This window comes from Nothobranchius furzeri, chromosome 2 (genome assembly GCF_043380555.1).
Source record: "Nothobranchius furzeri strain GRZ-AD chromosome 2, NfurGRZ-RIMD1, whole genome shotgun sequence".
Classification (NCBI taxonomy): Eukaryota; Metazoa; Chordata; class Actinopteri; order Cyprinodontiformes; family Nothobranchiidae; genus Nothobranchius; species Nothobranchius furzeri.
This window is the reverse complement of record NC_091742.1, coordinates 4,304,756-4,325,553: the sequence shown is the minus strand read 5'-3', so window position 1 is coordinate 4,325,553 and position 20,798 is coordinate 4,304,756. Positions and strand designations below refer to the sequence as shown.

Genomic DNA, 20,798 nt, shown 5'->3' with positions numbered 1-20,798 from the left:
GGGTTCACGGAAGAACAGAGATATTTCCTGAAATTCTTGCTTTGAAAGATCTTTAAATTTATTTAAAAGGATGTGAGGACATTACAAGCTTTGGCCTTTGTTTACACAGTCTGTTTGTTCATAATGCATTAACTAGCCAACTGTCATTCCCTAATTTACAGTTAGTTTATCTCAAGAGTAACCAGGCCAGCGTGCTTTTCTTTTCCTCCTCATTGTCACTTCCGATTTGTCACGTTCAACTCTCTCGTCTGGCCCCATTCCATCTCTTGTCGTTGCCAAAGTAATGTAAGCACAAAATTTAGCACTTCAATGGGCCTCATTCAGGAGCTCTGTATGTCGTGGCCTCCTCCGTCTGCTAATTGCCTGTTTTTGTCCACAATTCTTTATGAAGAGGTAATTAAGAAAGCTTAGTGTGAAGACAACTCTTTCTGCCACTCTGTTTAGAGAACGGCCACGTGCTTCTCTTTTCACCCAGTAGACGTCACGTTTGAGCATCAGGTGGATGCAAAAGAAGGCTAATGCAAGGAAATTAAATAGTGAGTCATTTCTTATTTTTAAGAGCTAATGGGCTTTCCCATGACTTATCACACGGAGCTAATGAAATGACGCAATCACATCTCAGATAAGATGCTCTTTCTGATGCATTTCCGTTTCTCGCTCTGGCTCTGGTGTTGGGTCCAACACTTCCCCACTTCAGCCTTTATGCGCCGTGACACATGTTGTTTCCAGATGTTCGTCACCACATGTTGAACACGCAAAACCACGCCTTATCATTTTCCATATTACTCACATGTCTGCAGCCAAGAAGGGATCTGATTCAATTCCCAATCACACCAAGTTCCTGATGACACAAGCTAGCAATAAAAGCCTTTTTTGGCACTTGTTCTTGTTTTGAAGAAAACTGATGTGTTTCCCAACTTGATCACATGATGCCATTTGCAGCCTGAATGTAAATGTACTTTTGGAGAATGATGCTCCGTAACCAAGCTGTAAATGTTACCATGCAGTTATCCATGAAGAATGAGGAGTACAAGTTAAACATTTAGAGGAATTTTTTTAATGCTTAGCTTTTTTTTCTTTCCATTTGGCAGGATGAGCTTGATCTCACTGAGAAGCACAGGGAAGCCATGTTTGCTCTAACCGCAGAGAAGAAATGGCAAATCTACTGCAGCAAGAAGAAGGTAAAAGATCAACATCTACAAATGTGCAAGTCCTTTGTCACAACAGACATCATTTAAAAATGTGTTTCAACAGTGTTATTTATTTTTTACAAGGTTGTTTTTATATGACAAACAGTAAAGCAATATTTCAGCTTAGCTAGTTTAAAAGAAAGAAAGAAAACTATCTTTTATGTAGCGCTTCTCAAGATAAAAATCACAAGAACAAAAATTTAAAATATATATATAAAAAATGCGTAGTTAACAAATGTTCTTAAAAGTTGAATCTGGGGAGAGGAAAAGGCCATTTGGTGTTTAAACCTCAGAACAACTAAACAAGCATCTTGTTATATCGGGAGAACTATGGAAGCCCATCCCTGCCACTCTGATGTAAAATAAATACCTCATAATTATGACTTTGCTATCTCATCATTATGAGATAATTTTTTATCAGAATGGCGAGAATGGGCTTCCATAGAACCATTTTTAACAATTGCAAAAAGGGGAAAAAAAATATCACGTTTATTTTGCTCCCAATCCGATTCTGAGCCATTGGATTTTAAGAATCTGCTGATACCGAGTCCCGATCCTATACTTCAGAATGCATTTAAGCTTGGTTTATGCTTGACGTGTCCACTTTCCGCTTGGTGATGCGGCTCGCGGATGGAACGCGCTTCACAACTCGCAGTGTTTATGGTTCGTGCGGCTTGTCTCTGCGGTGAGCCAATATTCTCCCAAACTGAACGGGGCAGCATGGAGCTCTACAGCATGCATCCAACACTACACCATAGTAGAAGTAGAAATTACTGTTTACAACACGGCATTTCAGCATTTTTAACAGCGTCCTCGTCTTTTCCGACAGTGCGAGCTATTTCTCTCCAAGAATTATTAACAACATGTTGATCACGGTGATCTCTGAGAGCTGAATCATACAAATGTCTGTATTTACGAACCTCTGCCATACTAGTTCTTGCCGGTACGCCATGTTTTTCCGCGTCTGTCCGTCCGCGTGGTTAGAAAATTTCCGAGGTGCGCGTTGCGGAAATTTTGGGCCGTGCGGAGGCGCGGTGGAGGGGCGTGGTTGTTAAAATGACGCAAAATGACGCAACTTTTCCGCGCGGAGCCGTGCGGACCTTGCGGACGCGTCAAGCATAAACCAACCTTAAGAAAAAAGGAGAACACACTAGAGTTGTCCTTAAGTCATTTTAAATCATTGATAATTTTCTTTATTTCTGTATTTGTCAGGGTTAGGGTTAGGTTTTTCCCACCCAATATCGGACCTGATTTCATATCACGTGATCTGATCAGAGCATCCTTAATTCTAACAGAATTATTTACATAAGTCCAAAATATAATTGTGCAATTCTAGCCTAAAAGAATAGTTTGACCCTTTTGCCAAAATTGTTTATTTACTCTTCTGCCAGTTGTGAGATGTGAAGGTTGGCACAGACCACTCTTGTCTGTGTACAATTAAGTTAGCAAAAGAAAGATCTGGAATACAGAGTGAAGTCCTTCATTTTTCTGCAAGATAATGCCAAACCAGTTTTATATTTTGGTCTGTTGGATGACTACTGAAAAGAAAAGACATGCTGTGAAACAAAACATAAAGAAGTTTAAACTCATTTATCAGAAGACCAAAACAAAACATTGTGTGTCCCAATCTCCAGTAGTGTGCCTGAACGCCTCACAAATACATAGTGCTAACAATAAACAGCCCTTATCATGCTGCTGACTGCAGCAAGTTTCAGCGTTTGGGATTTTAATAGTTAGTGAATCCTTTTATTTGTAGCAACATAGTGAGAAGCTTGTCGTGTAGGTTAAATGACCTTTTATGAGCCTACTGCAAAAGAACAGTTAGCTTAGAAACAATATTCTTCCAGCCAAACTCGGCTAAAACAAGCATCTCCTTCTGTCTGCGGTTTGGATCAAAGAAATGGATTTACCTTTGCTACCTTTCTTTGTATTTATAGAGTTACTTATAATTCAGATCGTTTACATGTGAGTTTCTGTGTAAAATTATGAGCATTTCATTCATTTTCTGTTGTCAATAGGTGTTTAAATGGCTTGTGTTCTGACTGGACAGATAACTAAAGCCTACTTGAGGGGAAAGTTACAAACTATTTTAATCTCAAAAGAAGCTTTACTTTTCATGGTGACTCTAGCAGAATTATTGTGAAATTCCAGCTAGAAGTGTTACCAAAGCTAGCTTTGAGGCTAACTACTGCTGTTTATCAGATAATTCACTCACACAGCAGCAGTTGTCCGAATCTGGAAGCTAATTTAAAGTTTTTTCCTTTACTAGAAGGTTGATGTCTCGTTGTTAGAACTACTTACCAGACACAAACATTTCCTAGAAGCAAAGCTTTTTCAGTAATGTTTGAAGGTATTACACATGTCCCCTCAATTGATGCGTGTAGTCATAACATTCTCTGCTGCTCCATAGTGTCATGTTTCATTTTGCCCTTCCCTCTAGAGAAAAAGCATCTCCGCTGTTTCTCTTTTCTTTAAAAAAACAGTAAAACACTCGTTTAGGTCAGAGCAAGCCTCACATTCATGTTCCAAGGCATTTTTTGTGAGTGTGTAGGATATCCTGTCTGAAGTATGTAGACTGGACGACCTTGCCTTCAGTGCATCAGTGTCTCATGGTCGTTGAGGGCTACTGCCTGCATGTTTTCATGTTTCCCTGCACCAACACACCTGGTTTGAATTGGGGTAATAAACAGGCTAGCGAAGACCTTGAGAACATGCTGAATCAGGTGTGATAGAGCAGGGAAACTGCTAAAACAATCAGGGCAGTGGACCCAAATAGCCCAGGTCTAAAGGATCAACCTTCTAGAAAGATGTCAAGTTAAGCGCAGCGTTGCAAGTAAAGTTCAGGAGCTTGTTTTGACAAGTTTTACTTTGAATCCTTGTTTTACCACTCTGGAGCCAGACTCAGGAACTTTGATTAATCATGAAACAGATGTATTTGCCTGTAATAAAGCAAATAATAATCCTTTAAAGAGACGTATGTGAGCCAGGAATGTGTATTTATTTTGACAGGTAATCTCTATAGTAACTCTCTGATACTGCAGGGTAAATTAAAGTGACGGGAGGCTTAAGAAGCTGCGTCACAGCCGGTCTTTATGCTTGTCTCTGTATGGTTTTGGATGAAGACACTGGAAGCACAGATGTTTGGCTCTAACCTCCGTAAACCAGCCAGTCCCAAAAAGATAAATAATGACGAGAGGATAGTAAACGTATAACATTTCTTTCTTTATTTTAACACCGTGCCTCCCTTCTTGGTTTAAAAAAGGAGATGCATCTATTTTAATTTAAATGCTTCAGTTTTGTTTTACAGTCTCTGCAGTTGGGGGGGTTAGATGAATCAAAGCTGGAAGTGCTGCATCGACCTGCAGAACGGAGGGTGGGAGGAAAGACAGAAATGCACAAGTATTGCTGACTCTGCATCAAGCTCTGGCTCTGACCCAAACGGATTCAAACTCACTATCTGAACTGTGTGTGTGTGTGTGGGGGGGGGGGGGGGGGGGGCAAAGGTACTCGGTTGTCCAAGGCAAACAGGAAGGCTTTACTTCCACAGGTGCAGCTGTTTTATGATAGCTGTGGGTGGGGGTTGTAGGGGTTGATGGGGAAAAAGGTGGTGTCACTATCAGGGCACTGAAAACCCACACTGATGTGGGTGTTTTCTTTTTTTCTACCAGTAATTTCTTGGCTTTAGAAGTGAGCCTGGATGTGGTGGAGATAAGCCCGTCAGAGCTCCAGCTGTTTGGTTTGGCCGGACACCTGAGTGGATGAAATCATCTTGCAGAGAATCAATCTTCTTCCTGCCTTTTGTCAGCGGTCCTTAAGGCTACATCACCTGCCAAATGGAAGATTCACTGATCTGGTTGTTGTTAACAGAGATCTTCTACTTAGGTTTCATTAAAAACTTAGAGAGGAATACACTGTGACCTAACTTCTATTTCAAGCAGACTGTCCTACTTGAAAGTAGAAACCGATTCCTGTTTCCCAAAGCGTCTTTGATCCTTGTTTTCCCTGAAAGATGAGAAAATAAATTCCCCTTTATCTGAACTCGGAGCTTTCAGCCCTCCTCTACCCTGAATAAACGGTGGTAAAACGGCGTCCCGCAGACATCGGAGGTAAAAGATCAACACTGAAAGGAAAGAGGGCCCACCTCTGCGCCTGCTCCTCTAACGGACTGGACATTTTCCAGCAGCTGCCTGGTCAAGATGGCACTGGTCATGAGTGGAACAGCAGGATCAGGCTTTGGACGGGCTAAAACCCACAGCTCCTCTCAGTGCAGTCTGCTCAATTAGGTTGTGACAGTCACAGTTCATTTGTGCTTAATGGAGCGAGACTCCCAACCGTGAGTCAGGAGGCTTTTTATGTTCAAGGTCAGGGCCAAGTTTTCTTCTCTTATGTTTGTAAGATTCTCTTAGTTACAAGTGATGCTTTTATGCACTTGTCAGACCAACACGCCTTTGAAGAGATTAATCTGGACACACGTCGGGCTGCGTTCCTAATCCTCAGTTTTAACAATCATTTGTTAATCTCTAGATTTCCTCAAGCAGATCTCTCTCTCGCTCTCTCTCTCTCTCGCTCTCTCTCTCTCTCTCTCTCTCGCTCTCGCTCTCTCGCTCTCTCTCTCGCTCTCGCTCTCTCTCGCTCTCTCTCTCTCTCTCTCTCTCTCTCTCTCTCTCTCTCTCGCTCTCTCTCTCTCTCTCGCGCTCTCTCTCTCTCGCGCTCTCTCTCTCTCTCTCGCTCTCTCTCTCGCTCTCGCTCTCTCTCTCTCTCTCTCTCTCTCTCGCTCTCTCTCAATCTCTCTCAATCTCTCTCTCTCTCGCTCTCTCTCGCTCTCTCTCGCTCTCTCTCTCTCTCTCTCTCTCTCTCTCTCTCGCGCTCTCTCTCTCTCTCGCTCTCTCTCTCTCTCTCTCTCTCTCTCTCTCTCTCTCTCTCTCAATCTCTCTCAATCTCTCTCTCTCTCTCTCTCTCTCTCTGCACTTTTACCGAAGCCCTGGAAGATGAAATGGGTTGGGTATGTGTGTTGTCCTACTTTGAGCTCTCGCTCCATTTAGAGCTATATTTGTCAGCTGGCAGAGCCGGGCCCGGTGCTTCTGCTGGTGTCTTTCAAAGCCTTATTGATCTGGAAAGTGGGAGGAAGGAGGGAAAGTTTCTAATTATTCTTTGAAGCTGGTCTTTGGCAAAGTCAGACAAGTGACATGAACCAGAAAGAAAACCTGACGCAGCTCTGAATTCAGATCGGTTTAATATCCGTGCAACAAATTCAGCCTCACGTGAATGTTTTCCTCCAGTAAATAAAGTATTTATTCATGATTCTGTTTTTTCAGGAACAGGAAGAGAACAAAAGTGCAACTAGCTGGCCAGAATATTATATCGATCAGCTCAATTCAATGGCGGCTGTGAGTAATAGCATGGACTTTTATTTTGTCTTCTTGGTTAAAAAAAATCATCTCTCATCTTCTTGTAGTAAATCAACAAGAAAATGTGATTTCAAACTTTTTACATATGTTTGACCTGAAGTCTTGTAGGAGGAATGAAGTTGTTGTTTTTGTATCTGAACAAAAAGAGCATTGATGGTTTGTTTTGTTTTGGCAGAGAAAGACCCTTCTAGCTTTGGAAAAGGAAGATGAGGAAGAAAGAAACAAAACTATAGAGAGCTTGAAAACTGCTTTAAGGACTCAACCGATGAGGTGAGATCTTCTTTTGACGTCTCACTCTGCCAGTCTCCAGCTTGACCTTTTCTTTCTAAATGTCAATAAAAACAATAATGAACATCCACAAAATTCACTGTTATTTTATTGTTTGCAGGTTTGTCACTCGCTTCATAGATCTGGATGGCCTGACGTGCGTCCTGAACTTCCTAAAGAGCATGGACTACGACACCACAGAATCTCAGATCCACACATCTCTGATTGGCTGCATTAAAGCTCTGATGAACAACTCGCAAGGCCGCGCCCACGTCCTGGCCCACTCTGAGAGCATAAACATCATCGCTCAGAGCCTGGCCACAGAAAACATTAAGACGAAGGTGGCAGTGTTAGAAATAATGGGTGCTGTTTGCTTGGTGCCTGGAGGGCACAGAAAGATCCTGCAGGCCATGCTGCATTATCAGCGTTACGCCTGTGAGCGAACGCGCTTCCAGGTGGGTGGCATATGATAATGGAGGTACTACACAACCTATACTACAGTATAGTATACTATAAGTATATTGAAGTACTTGAAATGTTTTCCAGACACTTATAAATGATCTGGACCGGAGTACGGGGCGCTACAGAGACGAGGTCAGCCTGAAAACAGCCATCATGTCCTTTATTAATGCTGTGCTGAGTCAAGGAGCTGGAGAGGTAAATTATATTTTATATATATATATATATAAACATTTTCTCTTGGGACATCATCATCCTTAGGTGTTCTACATTTAAAAATATTTTCTATGTTTATATTTTTCCCCAAAAATAGACCAGCCTGGAATTCCGTATCCACCTCCGATATGAGTTTCTTATGCTGGGGATCCAACCTGTGATCGATAAGCTGCGTTCACATGAAAACGCAACTTTAGACAGGTGAGATGTTACTCCAGTTATTATGGGTGGGAATTTAACATGTCATCCATCCATCCATTTTCATCCGCTTATCCGGAGTCGGGTCGCGGGGGCAGTAGTCTAAGTCGAGAGGCCCAAACTTCCCTCTCCCCAGCCACTTGGGCCAGCTCCTCTGGGGGAATCCCAAGGCGTTCCCTGGCCAGGTGAGAGACATAGTCCCTCCACCGTGTCCTGGGTCTACCTTCAGGTCTCCTCCCGGTTGGACGTGCCCGGAAAACCTCACCAGGGAGGCATCCAGGAGGCATCCTGACCAGATGCCCGAGCCACCTCAACTGGCTCCTCTCGATGTAAATTATGTTGAGTTAATTAGTAAACAATCTGTTAAATTGTTACTGCTGCTTTAATCATGAGCGCCCCTCGATTGGGGGCCGAAAAAGTTTAGCATCACAATTTATGGCATCTATATCAATAAATCTCAAACTGCACCTCTAACAAAACAGCAGAGCCTTGGCTACAAGACCATATAGACCTTTTACGTGCTCCAAACACAACTACAACCACAATTAAATGAATCATGACAAATAGCTCCTCGTGAAGACGAGGAAGGAAGAAAAAAATCAACTTTCTTACCTTTCTGTTTTCTAATTGGTAGAAGTACTGGTAGCAGGTAGTACCTGCTAGCAGGCAGGTAGCAAATAAGATTTTAGCGTACCGTTACACCCCTTCTAATATTTATACGTCCCACCAAATCCCACAATGGTTACCTTATAATGAGACCAAAATAACCAAATAGACTTTGTGGTTCAAGAAATATACTCACTAACAATATGTTTTATTTAAAATAATTGATTTGGCACAAATAGTCTTAAACGATTAAAATGTGATTATTAAAGATTAATTCATTACAACGCCTCTAATTTATTCAAATATTTTTTAGACGAGTCCCACTGCTAATTTTTAAAGAATAAACCTTTTTTTGGGGGGGGAATGACGAGTCTCAAACCGAGAGCTAAGAGAGGAATCTGTTTTATTTTTTGTTTTTGCTCTGTTTAAGACATTTGCTGCTCAGGTGTTTCTCACTGAGGGTTTAAAGCATTTCTGGATTCTGTAAATCATTACAGATTATTGCAGACAATCCTTTAAAGTTTTTCTCTTCAAATGAAGCTTCATCAGTCATTTGGAATCAAATAATAAGCATGACAGCTTCATAATTGAAATGTCACTCTAATCCAGTCGTGTCTTTCGTAGACATCTAGACTACTTTGAGATGCTGCGGAACGAGGATGAGCTGGCTTTGTCCAAACGATTCGAGTCGGTAAGAAAGAGAGCTGCTTTTATTTACTCCTGCCATTGAAAGGTAAACATATGTTAGAAGTTTTAATCGTTGTTTATTTCCAGGTACACATAGACACCAAAAGCGCCACACAGGTTTTTGATCTGATTCGGAAGAAGATGAACCACACAGACGCATATCCTCATTTTATGTCTGTGCTGCATCACTGTCTGCTCATGCCACGTGAGTCTTTATTTCTATTATGAATCTTAGATACGTGCCTTTTAAAAAAATGTAAATTAAATATTCTTAAATCAATTTGGGCTCTGGCAGAAATTCTAATGCAGCCGTTTCACTTCTAACCCCCCCCCCCCCCCCCCCCCCAAATCCAGTATTTGAACGTTTTAGTTTCTCACCAACAAGATAAGTCCGTTGACTTTGTCCAGATTAGGTGGTTTAGATAAACACAATCTCAGCCAAACCCAACACTGATCTCATTTAGGCTCTGATATTTAACGTTGTTTTGTAAAGGAAGGAGCCGAGCCCGATTCCCCTCAAGACTCCAGATAAACCAGTAAAACAGATGACCACAGCTTTTTTGTTACCTTTTCACTTTAACTTCCGTCTAAGTGGCTTTTTTACAATCTCCCAAAGTGATGAGGTTGTTAGGAGTGTTTATGATGCTGAACTTCTGCAGAACTCAGACAGAAAGAGGAATTGAAGTACGAATGCATAATGGGATGCATTAAACATTTAGAATACCATTTATAAAAAGAAATAATGGGATGCATGAACAGCTTTGTGGTTGTTTGTGTTTAAAAATCAGTACGTTACTAAACAAATTATTTCTAAATGATGGATAAACTGGAAATATGCTGATTTTGTTGGGTTGTTTTGATCAATTTAAACCAATTTTAACAAGTTAAATCAGAGGAGACATTTTCTGAATAAAAATATTTCAGGACAATAATACGAGTATTCTTTGTTTGCAGACAAGAGAAGTGGAAACACGGTACAGTACTGGCTGCTGTTGGACCGTATCGTCCAGCAGATGGTCCTGCAGAACGACAAAGGTCACGACCCAGATGTCGCACCGCTGGAGAACTTTAACGTGAAGAACGTTGTCAGGATGTGAGTGTGCTGATTTCCAATAAACACACAGACACGAGAACGGAGACATGGAAGAAATGACATGACTGTAGGAGTGAGGAATGTGCACCAGTGTCGAAGTTGAAAGCCTAAACTTTACAGCATTGGCTCAAAATGGCTTCTCTTTTAAGTGGGGGATAACAGCTGGTTCTTCTGATTTAACTGTTGTCATTTTCTCTGCAGGCTGGTCAACGAAAACGAGGTCAAACAGTGGAAAGAGCAGGCAGAGAAAATGAGGAAAGGTGTGTAGATAAGAAAATACATCTTTAAAAAAGGTTTATGAATAAAACCTGATGTAATAAACTCTTATCTGTTGGTTTTCCATTACAGAGCACCATGAGCTGCAGCAAAAGTTTGAGAAGAAGGAGCGAGAATGTGATGCCAAGACACAGGAGAAGGAGGACATGATGCAGACCCTCAACAAGATGAAAGAGAAGCTGGAAAAGGAAACGAACGAGCACAGAAACGTCAAACAGCAAGTGGCCGACCTCACTGCTCAGCTGCACGAACTCAGCACTGTACGTTGTCCCGTCTGCTATTGTGGACCATGTTATATAATTATACCAAAATAATACTGCAACAATGAAAATTAGATGGATGCTAACAGCTAACAGCTAGTTTTACACAGCCAAAATCAACGCCAGTCCCACAAAATTTACAGCTGTTCATAAAATGTCTCCTGTAAATCTTTGCAAGGATGATTTTTACGCTAATGTAGGACTGACTGTGAGTACGTGATTATAAAGTAACATTTACAGGAACCACCATGAATTTGAGGAGGTGTTTTGGGATGATAACACACTTTGGTCTTGGCTGCTCTTGAGCTAGCTGTCATGAAAACCATTTCTCCAAACTTAAATGAGTTGGATCGTTATTATTTATAACTAACAGATTATACGGGGTTGGACTGAAGGGTTAAACCACCAAATAGTTCTTGATAATGATAATGATAAATGACCCGCACTTGTATAGCGCCACTCAAGAGTAAGAACTCCAAAGCGCTTTACACTACAGTGTATCATTCATCCATTCACACACACACTCACACACACTGATGGTGATGAGCTACATTGTAGCCACAGCTGCCCTGGGGCGCACTGACAGAGGCGAGGCTACCGAGGACTGGCGCCACCGGTCCCTCCGACCACCACCAGCAGGCAAGGTGGGTTGTGTCTTGCCCAAGGACACAACAGCAAAATTCTTTGTCCAGAGCCGGGCTCGAACCTGCAACCTTCCGATTACTGGACAACCCGCTCAACCTGTTAAGCTACTGCTGCGCCCTTGAGCGGCGCCACAGCTGCAGCTCACTCCTCCTGATGGGGATGGGTCAAATACGAAGATGTAATTTCACCGGTGTGTGATGATGGCTATGGGACTTAAATATAACTGTATAAAAATCCTTCCTTCATTAAAAGAGAATAATCTCATAAATGATCAGAATTACAAACAAATTTAAAAATAGAAAATCGTCCTGAGGCGGTTTAGTTTTTCTCCCAGAGGGACAAAGCTGTTCTTTTGTCCCCTGTTATGAATGCAGCATGAGAACTTGGACACATCTGAAACTTCTCTGGTCTCTGTGGACTGTCCCTGCAGAGACAGGTTGCAGCTGTCGTTCCTGGAGGTCCCCCTTACACCCGCGGCCCCCCAGGTGGACCTGTCCCTCCTTCACCTGTGCCAGCGTTTGCAGGTGTGGGCCTTCCTCCCCCACCTGGTGGCATGATGCCTCCTCCACCCCCTCCGCCCCCTCCACCAGGCGGGCCCCCACCTCCTCCTGGACGCCCACCTGTCGGCGGCATCCCTCCACCACCAGGGGCGCCGCTGGGGCCGTCTCTCAAGAAGAAGAGCATTCCCCAGCCGTCCAATGCACTCAAGTCCTTCAACTGGTCCAAGTTAGCTGAGGTGAGATCTGTTCTCGTTTAGAAAAATGAAACTAAACTATTTAAAGAAATAAAAAAAACCACAAAATGTCTGATTCTCCTCGGTGTAGAATAAGCTGGAGGGCACCGTTTGGATGGATGTGGACGATGCGAGGGTTTTTAAAATTCTGGATCTGGAGGACATTGAAAAGACCTTCTCAGCCTATCAGAGACAGCAGGTATTCAGTCCAGCTCATCAATAATCAGACCAGGTTTAATGGGCGGAGTTTTGAGGATAGACGTGATCAGCTGTCTGATTAGTAACGTAGCACAGATGAGTTTTTACCAGCTGTAGTGTTGATGCTTGAACTTTTCTGCTCTTTCATTTGAATTCAAACCATATTTTCTGTTTTGGATTATTCTAATGATTGTGATTGATACTGCTTGCGCTTGCTTCTGTTTTCCTTGTGGTTTAGATTTATTTACTAGATTTCATCACTCGCATGAATGTAAGCATGTTGGATACACACAAAAGATAATAAATGCATCAGATTATGGAGAAAGCTGAGGAACATTCCTGCTTCTGTGTTTTAGAAAACCATCCACAGCCTCAGAGATGTGGATTAACAGTGATTAACTGAACCGCCATTCTGTCTCGCATCACTGATTCATCATCGTCATCCAATCCGCTCTGACTAGTTTGCTGTTTGTTATGGGCTGCAACCACATAACTGCTTTATTGATTCTAATGAATGCTTCCATTTCCCTGCTTCTTGCTGCATTTTAGGACTTCTTAACGATCAGTAACAGCAAACAGGTGAGTTTGTTTACAGTACGGCAAATAAGTGTCACCTCGGTTAAAAAGACCATATGTGTGTGTGTTGCTGTGTGTGTGTTTTCCTTGTGTCCAACATGATGGCGTCTTGAAGTTTGTGTTTTTAGTCTGGTTTATGTTGGTGTGTGACAGTCTGTGCGCTTTCACTTTAGTGTGTTCTGTACACAAAACCAGTCAAATGTTTGGAATCACTTGGAAATTGTAGCGTTTTCCAAAGAAAAACACATTTTCCTGCAGTTCATGAGCTAATTTCTCCATTTAAAATCAATCAGATGACTTTTTTTTTCTAAAGAAAGATTTGCAGCTCCATTGTGTCCAATCAAAGTAATCTCGTGCGTGTTTCCATGCTGATCCCAAACTTTTGTTACCCTTTAACAAAGCTTAGTGGTTTAACATCATGATGACTGTTGACAGAAAGAGGCAGAAGACGACACGTTGAGCTCCAAGAAAGTCAAGGAGCTGTCGGTCATCGATGGCCGCAGGGCTCAGAACTGCAACATCCTCCTTTCACGGTACGCTCACTGGGGATGGAAAGCTGACGGCACAGCCATTAGATGTATTTTATCTGACATCTGTTGTAAACTAACAGGCTGAAGCTGTCCAATGAGGAGATCAAGCGAGCCATTCTAACTATGGACGAACAGGAGGACCTTCCTAAAGACATGCTGGAACAGGTAAAAGCCTATAAACACTAGTTGTTGGAGCAAGTGTGGCTGGATTTTCTAAAAAAAAAAAAGATCTTTTTCTGCTCCTTTAGCTGCTGAAGTTTGTTCCAGAGAAGAGCGACGTGGACCTCCTGGAGGAGCACAAACACGAGCTGGATCGGATGGCCAAACCCGATCGGTTCCTCTACGAGATGAGCAGGTAGATCCCAACATGAACATCTACCATCAGCTCACCACAGATGAAACGTGCTTTTGTTCCAGAGAGCAGATCAATTCAGAGACACACGGGTTTCTACTTAGCAGGGAACAATGGCTGTCTGTGTGAACCATGATTTCTAAATTGGGTTGGCAAATTAATAAAAGCAGTTTTTGTGCTCCAGTTTTGTAAACAAGAGTTGTGTCAGATAAAAGGAACAAAGAAGACATGTTGTAACAAAAACTCTAGCATAAGATGCTAAAGGAGGCTAACCAGCAGCATGAGTCTGCTGAAGTGAAAAAAACTTTATTTTCAGTGTTGCCGATGTGTTTTTCTTATAAATTTGTGGATTTTCATCTTTAAAACTTCATTTTTTCCATCTTCCTTTCAGAATAAACCACTACCAGCAGAGGCTACAGTCTCTATACTTTAAAAAGAAGTTTGCAGAGAGGATAGCGGAGATCAAGCCTAAAGTTGAAGGTGGGCAACACCTATTAGATTCATTTTAAATGTGATGAACACCAAATTCTTGTCTGTCTGAAGTAACGTTGTCTTTGTTTCAGCTCTGACCAAAGCGTCTAAGGAGGTGTTGCACAGCAAAAACTTGAAGCAGCTGTTGGAGGTGGTGTTGGCGTTTGGAAACTACATGAACAAGGGTCATAGGGGCAACGCGTACGGCTTCAAGGTGTCCTCACTTAACAAGATCGCTGATACCAAATCCAGTATCGACAAGTAAGATCCTCTGCTATAAGAGAAGGTGGCATTTCTACGGAAACAGTTTTTGCATATTTGAAAAATTTCAACTTGTCTCCAAACCTCAGAAACATCACCTTGCTGCACTACCTGATCACCATCCTGGAGAAGAAATATGCCAAAGTTCTGATGTTCCAGAACGACCTGCAGAGCGTCCCGGAGGCAGCTAAAGTCAAGTAGGTGGAGCTCTGAGTCGAGCAGGAAAAAGGGGCAAATTTGGTTTTGTTTGTGATTTATTTCCACCCTCTGGATGATTTCTAATTACACTAAAGATCTGAAAAGGGATATCTGATTTACAAAGTGCTATAATTCTTGTATTTTTTTAAATAGTCCTCTCTTTTTCTCTGCAGCATGACAGAGTTGGAAAAGGATATTGGCAACTTGCGCAGTGGCCTAAAAAGTGTTGAGAGTGTGAGTCAAAGGTTTTTGGTGCAGTTAATAAATAAGAATGATCTTTATGCATTTATTTTGCCTTATTTATGGATTTTCCCCTTTAGGAGCTGGAATACCAGAAGAAACGACCACAAGAGGTGGGTGACAAGTTCGTGTCTGTGGTGAGCCAGTTCATCACCGTGGCCAGCTTCAGCTTCTCCGATGTGGAAGACTCTCTAACTGAAGCCAAAGAGCTGGTGAGCTTCCGCTGAAGAAAAACGGTCCAGGCAGACAGGAGTGTGTCACTGTGGCTCTGAGACACGGGTGCTGAATGCTTTCTGTGGGTTTCCTCTCCATGCAGCTGTTTCTACATGTCTCTTTGACCTCGTCGGTCACCTCTGGAGGAAAGCGAACAGCGGGGGTGAAGCGTTTCAGCTTCCTGCTGCAGCACTGCTGACCTGCTCTTTATTGGTCAGCGTGCTCGTTGCTGTGTGGAAGAGTGAAGGAAGCACAAACTTGGGTGTTATTTCACACAGTGTGCACCTCGTTGTTTAAGAGGAGCTGATTAAACCTGCCAGCTGTAAAAACACGCCCTTTCGTAGAAGAGTTTTTTTTTTTTTTTTTTTTTTTTTACAAAAGCAAAACCATTGCTGAAGAAAAAGAATCAAAAAGTTCACGTTTCAAACTTTACATCCTATTGTTGTCCTCCGAGCTGCTGGTTACTTAGCGACTGCTAGCTTTAGTTACTCATTCACCATGTTCCACAGTGGTGTTTACAGTGGTGCTCTGAACAAATCGGTGGGAACAGCAGAGCCTTTTGCTTTGTCAGGATGTGTTTAGAACAAAAATCAAGATGTGGAACATTTTCAGCTACTTTGTCAAACAGTCCAGGGAATTTTTAATGAAAAAAAAACCCCAGTTTTAAACACATCTTTGTTCCACCTGATAGTTTGCGTGCTAAGGACAGTGCTGCTGTTAACACACACACACACACACACACACACACACACACATCTGGATCATCTCCTTTTTTAACTGACTGTGCAAAAAAAAAAAACAACAAACACGTTGCCTTAATTTGGACCCTGGCTCCAGTCTCCGACCTCTGCACTAATCAGTAGTCGGTCATATCTGGGTTACTGTGGCTTCAAAGACCCGACTTCAGCAGCCGTGCTCTGATTTCAAAGAGCTGGAACCTAATGAGTCTCCCGTAAAACAGTAAAGTCAGAGGAAGACGTCGTTTTGCTGAGTCGTGCTGTAAATCTAGTCCCATTTGCCCCTTTTCTCTTTGGTGCCACAGTTCCTGAGGGCGGTGAAGCACTTTGGGGAGGATGCCAGTAAGATGCAGCCAGATGAGTTCTTCGGTATCTTTGACCAGTTCCTGCAGGCGTTCACCGAGGCTCAGCAGGAGAACGAGAACATTAGGAAACGCAAGGAAGAGGAGGAGAGGAGGGCGAAGATGGAAGCTCAGGTGTGTAATCTTACTGAAGTCTTAATCAGCAGCTGGTTAGCTTAGCCAACCGGAAAGGGAAATGTTCTCACACACAACTGCTTCACAGAGAACCAGGATTTCAAAAGTTTAAGAGGAGCTTTTTGCTTAGTCAGCCAAAGTCCTGGATGCCGATAGGATTACAATTACAGTTTAATCCCACACACAGAGCCAAGATAATCTGGGCAACCAAAGCTTTATTAGGTTTGTTCATAACAAACATGTAGGTTGTTTCTGTCCCAAACTTTAAAAGCTTTGGATCTGAGTGATCAAAAAGCCGACACCAGAGATGAAAGCGGTTTTAGAGGATTCTTTATTTCATCAGTTATTTTTGTTGCAGCTGAAAGAACAGAGGGAGAAGGAGCGAAAGGCCCGGAAAGCAAAAGCAAACGGAGAGGACGACGGGGGGGAGTTTGATGACCTGGTGTCCGCTCTGCGATCGGGAGAGGTCTTCGACAAGGACTTGTCCAAGATGAAACGGAACCGCAAGCGGATCAACAGCCAGAACAATGACTCGAGCAGGGAGCGACCGCTAATGAAGCTCAACTTCTAGGCGCCGTCCATCCCTTTATTCCCTCTGCATCACTGGTTTGCCTCTGGAGCAGACTGACCTGCACATTCCTCGTGTCCTCTACCACCCAGCTCGGCTTGAACAAACCATGACCTCACTGCAGAGCCACACACAACGCTACACGTCCTCTTAGCTTCTAGTAGGAGAGGGAGCAGGAGCCAAATGTTGATCTGGTTTGACCAAATCAGATGAAGCTGCCATGCTGGAAGAAGAGCTCCCCTCCAGGCGCGGGAGATGCTCACTATCATTCAGACCGGCCTCTGTGCCGTTTTTCTACGTCAGAATCTATGCACAAACTAAAACGTGCAGCTTTTAGAGCCGGATGCTCGGGGCGATGAGGACCATTGATTAAACCGAGGGGCCATTTTTGTACTGGTTTATAGAGTGAGAGGGGCCACAGTAAGGTCCATGAGGGGCTCCCTTCTGCAGTCAGATGCAGAGATGTTTGATTTGGTTTTGACTGCAAGAAACAGAAAGGTAGTTTTTTTCTATTCCTTACTGACAAGCAGCATTTATTATAGATAAATATATATATATATACATATATATATATATATATATATATATATGTATGTTTGATTGTTATTGTTAAGAGCTGGCCTTGACCATGTTGATCTTATATGTTGGGTGGGTACTCTCACAGGCTGGGGCCTTACCTGTAGTCTCTGAACACGTGAACATGAGAAATCTAAAGGTCTTATGTTAGATGCCATTAAAACAAACCCAGCTCCTGCAATACATCACCCCGCCCCCACCAACCTAAAGAGAGTGCCCTCCTTTATTATGTTTATCTGAATATGATTGTTTTCTGCACACTGGATGGATTTCCACGACTTCAACAAAACGGTTTTCTGACGAGTCCTTTCAGCTGTGGGATTCCATCCAGCATCAGACGCCTCCACTGAACTTTTATAATTTTTTAAATACTATCTTCCATTGTACAATGATCTAATAATATTAATAAATGGGAGAAAACAGAGTTGATTGTGATTTATTTAGATAACAAAATACAACTTTTAGGGTTAGTGGTTTAGAAGAAGATCAGGACTCCATCCAGTGGTCATTTTGGGTATAGCAAATGGAAAAGACAAAATACTATGCTTGGTGTTATTAAATGAATCCTTTCGGCTATGAATTTCCCTTTTTTGTCAATTTAACCGTCAACAGAACTCAAATGTGATGTATTCTTTCAAATCCCGCTGACTATTTAAGACTGAAAAAAGAAAAGTTCTAGAGTCCTTCCTGTCTGTGATATTTAGTTTCCCTTAACTGCAGCTCACTTGAGCAGAAACCCGTGTTTCAGCTCATCTTCTGACTCCTGCACAAAGCGTGAAACGCCCGTGTAAAAAGCTCTGCCAGACACTTCCACCACAACGGCCTTGAAGTCTCCACACGTGGTCTCCTGGTGAGAAGCATGAAAGCACAACAAAAAGAGAAAATCACAAACACGTGGAACTTCACTTCTGCCTAGTTTACAGTTAAACTTGTTATTTAAATACAATTTAAATTTGAAAGTCCTGGTCTCTGCTGTGGTTTTAGACAGGAGTTTTGGTGTGACGGTCTTCCAGCCCCTGACCTTTGGCTGATGAGGCAGTCAAAACCTCAGAAACAAACAGCAAAGCACCAAATCTGATTGGCCGAGAGACGACAGGACTCGTGGATTTAGGTAAAGCGTCATTTCAGCATTTATTTTTAATGCTATTAAAGAACAGCTTCATTTTCTTGTTTTTGTTTCTGGTTTTAAAGTTTTGTAGGAGATGCTGATTGGCCGTCATCTGGAGTCTAGTTTCTATTCCTGTATAAAGTTATTTCAGCAAGTTTCTGTTATCTGCATTAGAAAATGATCCACCTCTTACATGGACAGCTTTTCCTGTGAACTGGGATCCAGTAGCTCCACTCTGAAAGGTCCTGATCTGGTTCAGCTGGACGAGACCTTTGTGATACTGAAGAGCCACTCGAGCTGTGACACCTGAACCTGTCGGGCTTCGGTCCACCTGAGGACACACGGGTTAGCTACGCTTAGCTGAGTGCTTCAAAATATAAAGATTAGGTGTTAACTCATCCTGATGGTCTGATCTGTAACAGATTGTGTGTTATTCTTAGAACGTTTGGTGTTTAGATCAATTGGTGGCTGAAACCTGCACACACCTGAGCTTCAGCAAACACACAGATGTTAGCGGTGGGGTCAGCTGAGTGATCATCTTTGCCATCTGTGAGGATGGTCCCATAGAGGAAGGCCAGATCATTGCTGGTTGGGTGATGCAGCTTCACCTACAGAATGAGAACAAAGGTTTAACTGTGCATCCCAGTTGTAAAAAAAGATGATGGGAGAAGATGCTGTGATGCTGAAAACCTGGGATTTAACAGCTTTGGTCACTGCGGCTGCTGCGTCCACAAGATCTCGAGTCCTGGACTTTGTCACATCCAGGCCGAACCGCTGGGCGTTAATGAAGGCATAAAAAGCTCCTCCATAGCTGATGTCAACAGTCACCTCTCCGAAGCCCTCCACCATCACAGCCACATCTGGTGCAAAGTTATTTCATCAGACTTTGCAGGAAAAGTAAACAATCAGAGTCTCCTACCTGTTGCAAATGCAAACGCTGGCACGCTCAGAAACCTCACTCCTCCTGTTTTACCATCCGAGTACTCCACAAAAGCCTTCACCAGACCACAGGGGCAGTGGATATTCACTTGTGTCTCTGGTGACTGTGGCTGTTTCACCAGCTTGTAGTCCACAGCGAAGCGTCCCAGTGCGATGACGGCGTGTCCGCACATGGTGCTGTAGCCCTCGTTGTGCAGGAACAGCACGGCCAGGTGGGCCTCAGGTAGCTCGCTGTCCACCATCAGGGCCCCGTACATGTCGTAGTGTCCCCGTGGCTCAAACATCAGCACCCTCCTGAGGTGGTCCAGATGTTCACGGACGTACCGGCGCTTGGAGAGCACAGTGTCACCTTTGACCTCTGGGTAGCCACTGATGATGATCCGTAGAGGTTCTCCTCCAGTGTGCATGTCCACCACACTGAGCTCTTCTCCTTCATGAGGTGGAAGCTGCAGCTCCATTTTAGAACTGATTAATAAACATATAAAATATGTTTATTATAATTTATTCATTTATTAGTCATAGCTCAGCAGATTTACCATAATGAGATAGCAATATATTGTGTGAAGCTGTTGCTATATATAACAACAGCTTCACACAACTGGATAAAAAAAACGAGCATTAAGAGAAAACACAACTATTAAAATCGTAAGACTGCAGAATCGAATGATTATTTTCAGCAAATCATAATTCACTCAGATTTCTTTGCGGGACTATTTATGTATTTCAGAGAAGCTGAGGATTTAGTTTAAACATTATCTTAACAACACGGAAACACACTTTGTAAGTTTGTGGAAGGACGGAAATTTAAAACCGATAAAATCTTAGAGAAACATAGATTATTTACCAGTGTAATGCTATAACGAAGCTAAATGTTTACCTCTTTCAGGGGGTTTCAGCTTTTTTGTGACAAACTACTAAACAACTTTTTATTTATTTATTTTTTACTATTTTTTTTATCGCTGTGCGACACGGAAGACGCCGACAACAGCGCCACCTGCTGTTCTGGAGGGCTGCGCAAACCATTTTGAATTTAATTAGAAAAATTAGGGTGAGAATTAGAAAGAAATAGAACAATTATAAAATAATTTAGTTATTAACTATTATTATTATTCATCTAGTAGCCATATTAATTAGAAATAATGAGGAAAAAATGCATCTAATAGTGCATAAAAAATTGTCTTTTAAAATTCAAAAGCTGGTGAGACAGAATTTCTTCCATGTCAATATTCAGCTTACAGATAACTAATATTAGACTTTATGAAACAGGTTAAAATATTAAATATGCAAAACCTAAGGAGTATGTGTTTATGTTGATCT

General features: G+C 42.4%; 2 protein-coding genes across 9 annotated transcripts in view; one reads left to right on the top strand and one right to left on the bottom strand.

Moving 5' to 3' along the window:
- The window catches only part of LOC107377580 (disheveled-associated activator of morphogenesis 1), a 45,879-nt gene extending 28,021 nt beyond the window's left edge, over window positions 1–17,858 (top strand). For 7 of the 8 annotated variants that reach the window (XM_015947274.3, XM_015947272.3, XM_015947273.3 and 4 more), the window contains 24 exons: window positions 1,092–1,181; window positions 6,506–6,577; window positions 6,774–6,868; window positions 6,987–7,320; window positions 7,412–7,522; window positions 7,638–7,741; window positions 8,969–9,035; window positions 9,119–9,236; window positions 9,986–10,124; window positions 10,326–10,384; window positions 10,473–10,660; window positions 11,736–12,041; window positions 12,130–12,237; window positions 12,786–12,815; window positions 13,248–13,345; window positions 13,423–13,507; window positions 13,591–13,697; window positions 14,086–14,174; window positions 14,258–14,426; window positions 14,516–14,623; window positions 14,798–14,858; window positions 14,945–15,076; window positions 16,120–16,290; window positions 16,649–17,858. In XM_015947274.3, coding sequence (XP_015802760.3) covers window positions 1,092–1,181; window positions 6,506–6,577; window positions 6,774–6,868; window positions 6,987–7,320; window positions 7,412–7,522; window positions 7,638–7,741; window positions 8,969–9,035; window positions 9,119–9,236; window positions 9,986–10,124; window positions 10,326–10,384; window positions 10,473–10,660; window positions 11,736–12,041; window positions 12,130–12,237; window positions 12,786–12,815; window positions 13,248–13,345; window positions 13,423–13,507; window positions 13,591–13,697; window positions 14,086–14,174; window positions 14,258–14,426; window positions 14,516–14,623; window positions 14,798–14,858; window positions 14,945–15,076; window positions 16,120–16,290; window positions 16,649–16,861 — 3,054 coding nt within the window. In that variant the 3' untranslated portion in view covers window positions 16,862–17,858. The remainder of the gene's footprint in view (window positions 1–1,091; window positions 1,182–6,505; window positions 6,578–6,773; window positions 6,869–6,986; window positions 7,321–7,411; window positions 7,523–7,637; window positions 7,742–8,968; window positions 9,036–9,118; window positions 9,237–9,985; window positions 10,125–10,325; window positions 10,385–10,472; window positions 10,661–11,735; window positions 12,042–12,129; window positions 12,238–12,785; window positions 12,816–13,247; window positions 13,346–13,422; window positions 13,508–13,590; window positions 13,698–14,085; window positions 14,175–14,257; window positions 14,427–14,515; window positions 14,624–14,797; window positions 14,859–14,944; window positions 15,077–16,119; window positions 16,291–16,648) is intronic. The other variant, XM_015947276.3, reaches the window with a different exon arrangement.
- On the bottom strand, window positions 17,855–20,627 carry LOC107377581 (trans-L-3-hydroxyproline dehydratase). Its single transcript, XM_015947277.3, has 6 exons — window positions 20,359–20,627; window positions 19,462–19,946; window positions 19,233–19,402; window positions 19,028–19,150; window positions 18,736–18,873; window positions 17,855–18,281 (listed from the first exon to the last, which is right to left on the bottom strand). The coding sequence occupies exons 2-6, from the start codon at window positions 19,937–19,939 to the stop codon at window positions 18,156–18,158; spliced, it is 1,035 nt and encodes a 344-aa protein (XP_015802763.1). The 5' UTR covers window positions 19,940–19,946; window positions 20,359–20,627; the 3' UTR covers window positions 17,855–18,155.
- Between the last annotated feature and the right edge of the window lie 171 nt (window positions 20,628–20,798).

Coding starts and splice junctions, on each gene's coding strand:
- LOC107377581 (XM_015947277.3), bottom strand. CDS start 19,939: ATGGAGCTGCAGCTTCCACCTCATGAAGGAGAAGAGCTCAGTGTGGTG. Junction 19,151..19,232: donor CCAAAGCTGTTAAATCCCAG/GTTTTCAGCATC, acceptor CTCATTCTGTAG/GTGAAGCTGCATCACCCAAC. Junction 18,874..19,027: donor GTGTGTTTGCTGAAGCTCAG/GTGTGTGCAGGT, acceptor GTGTGTCCTCAG/GTGGACCGAAGCCCGACAGG.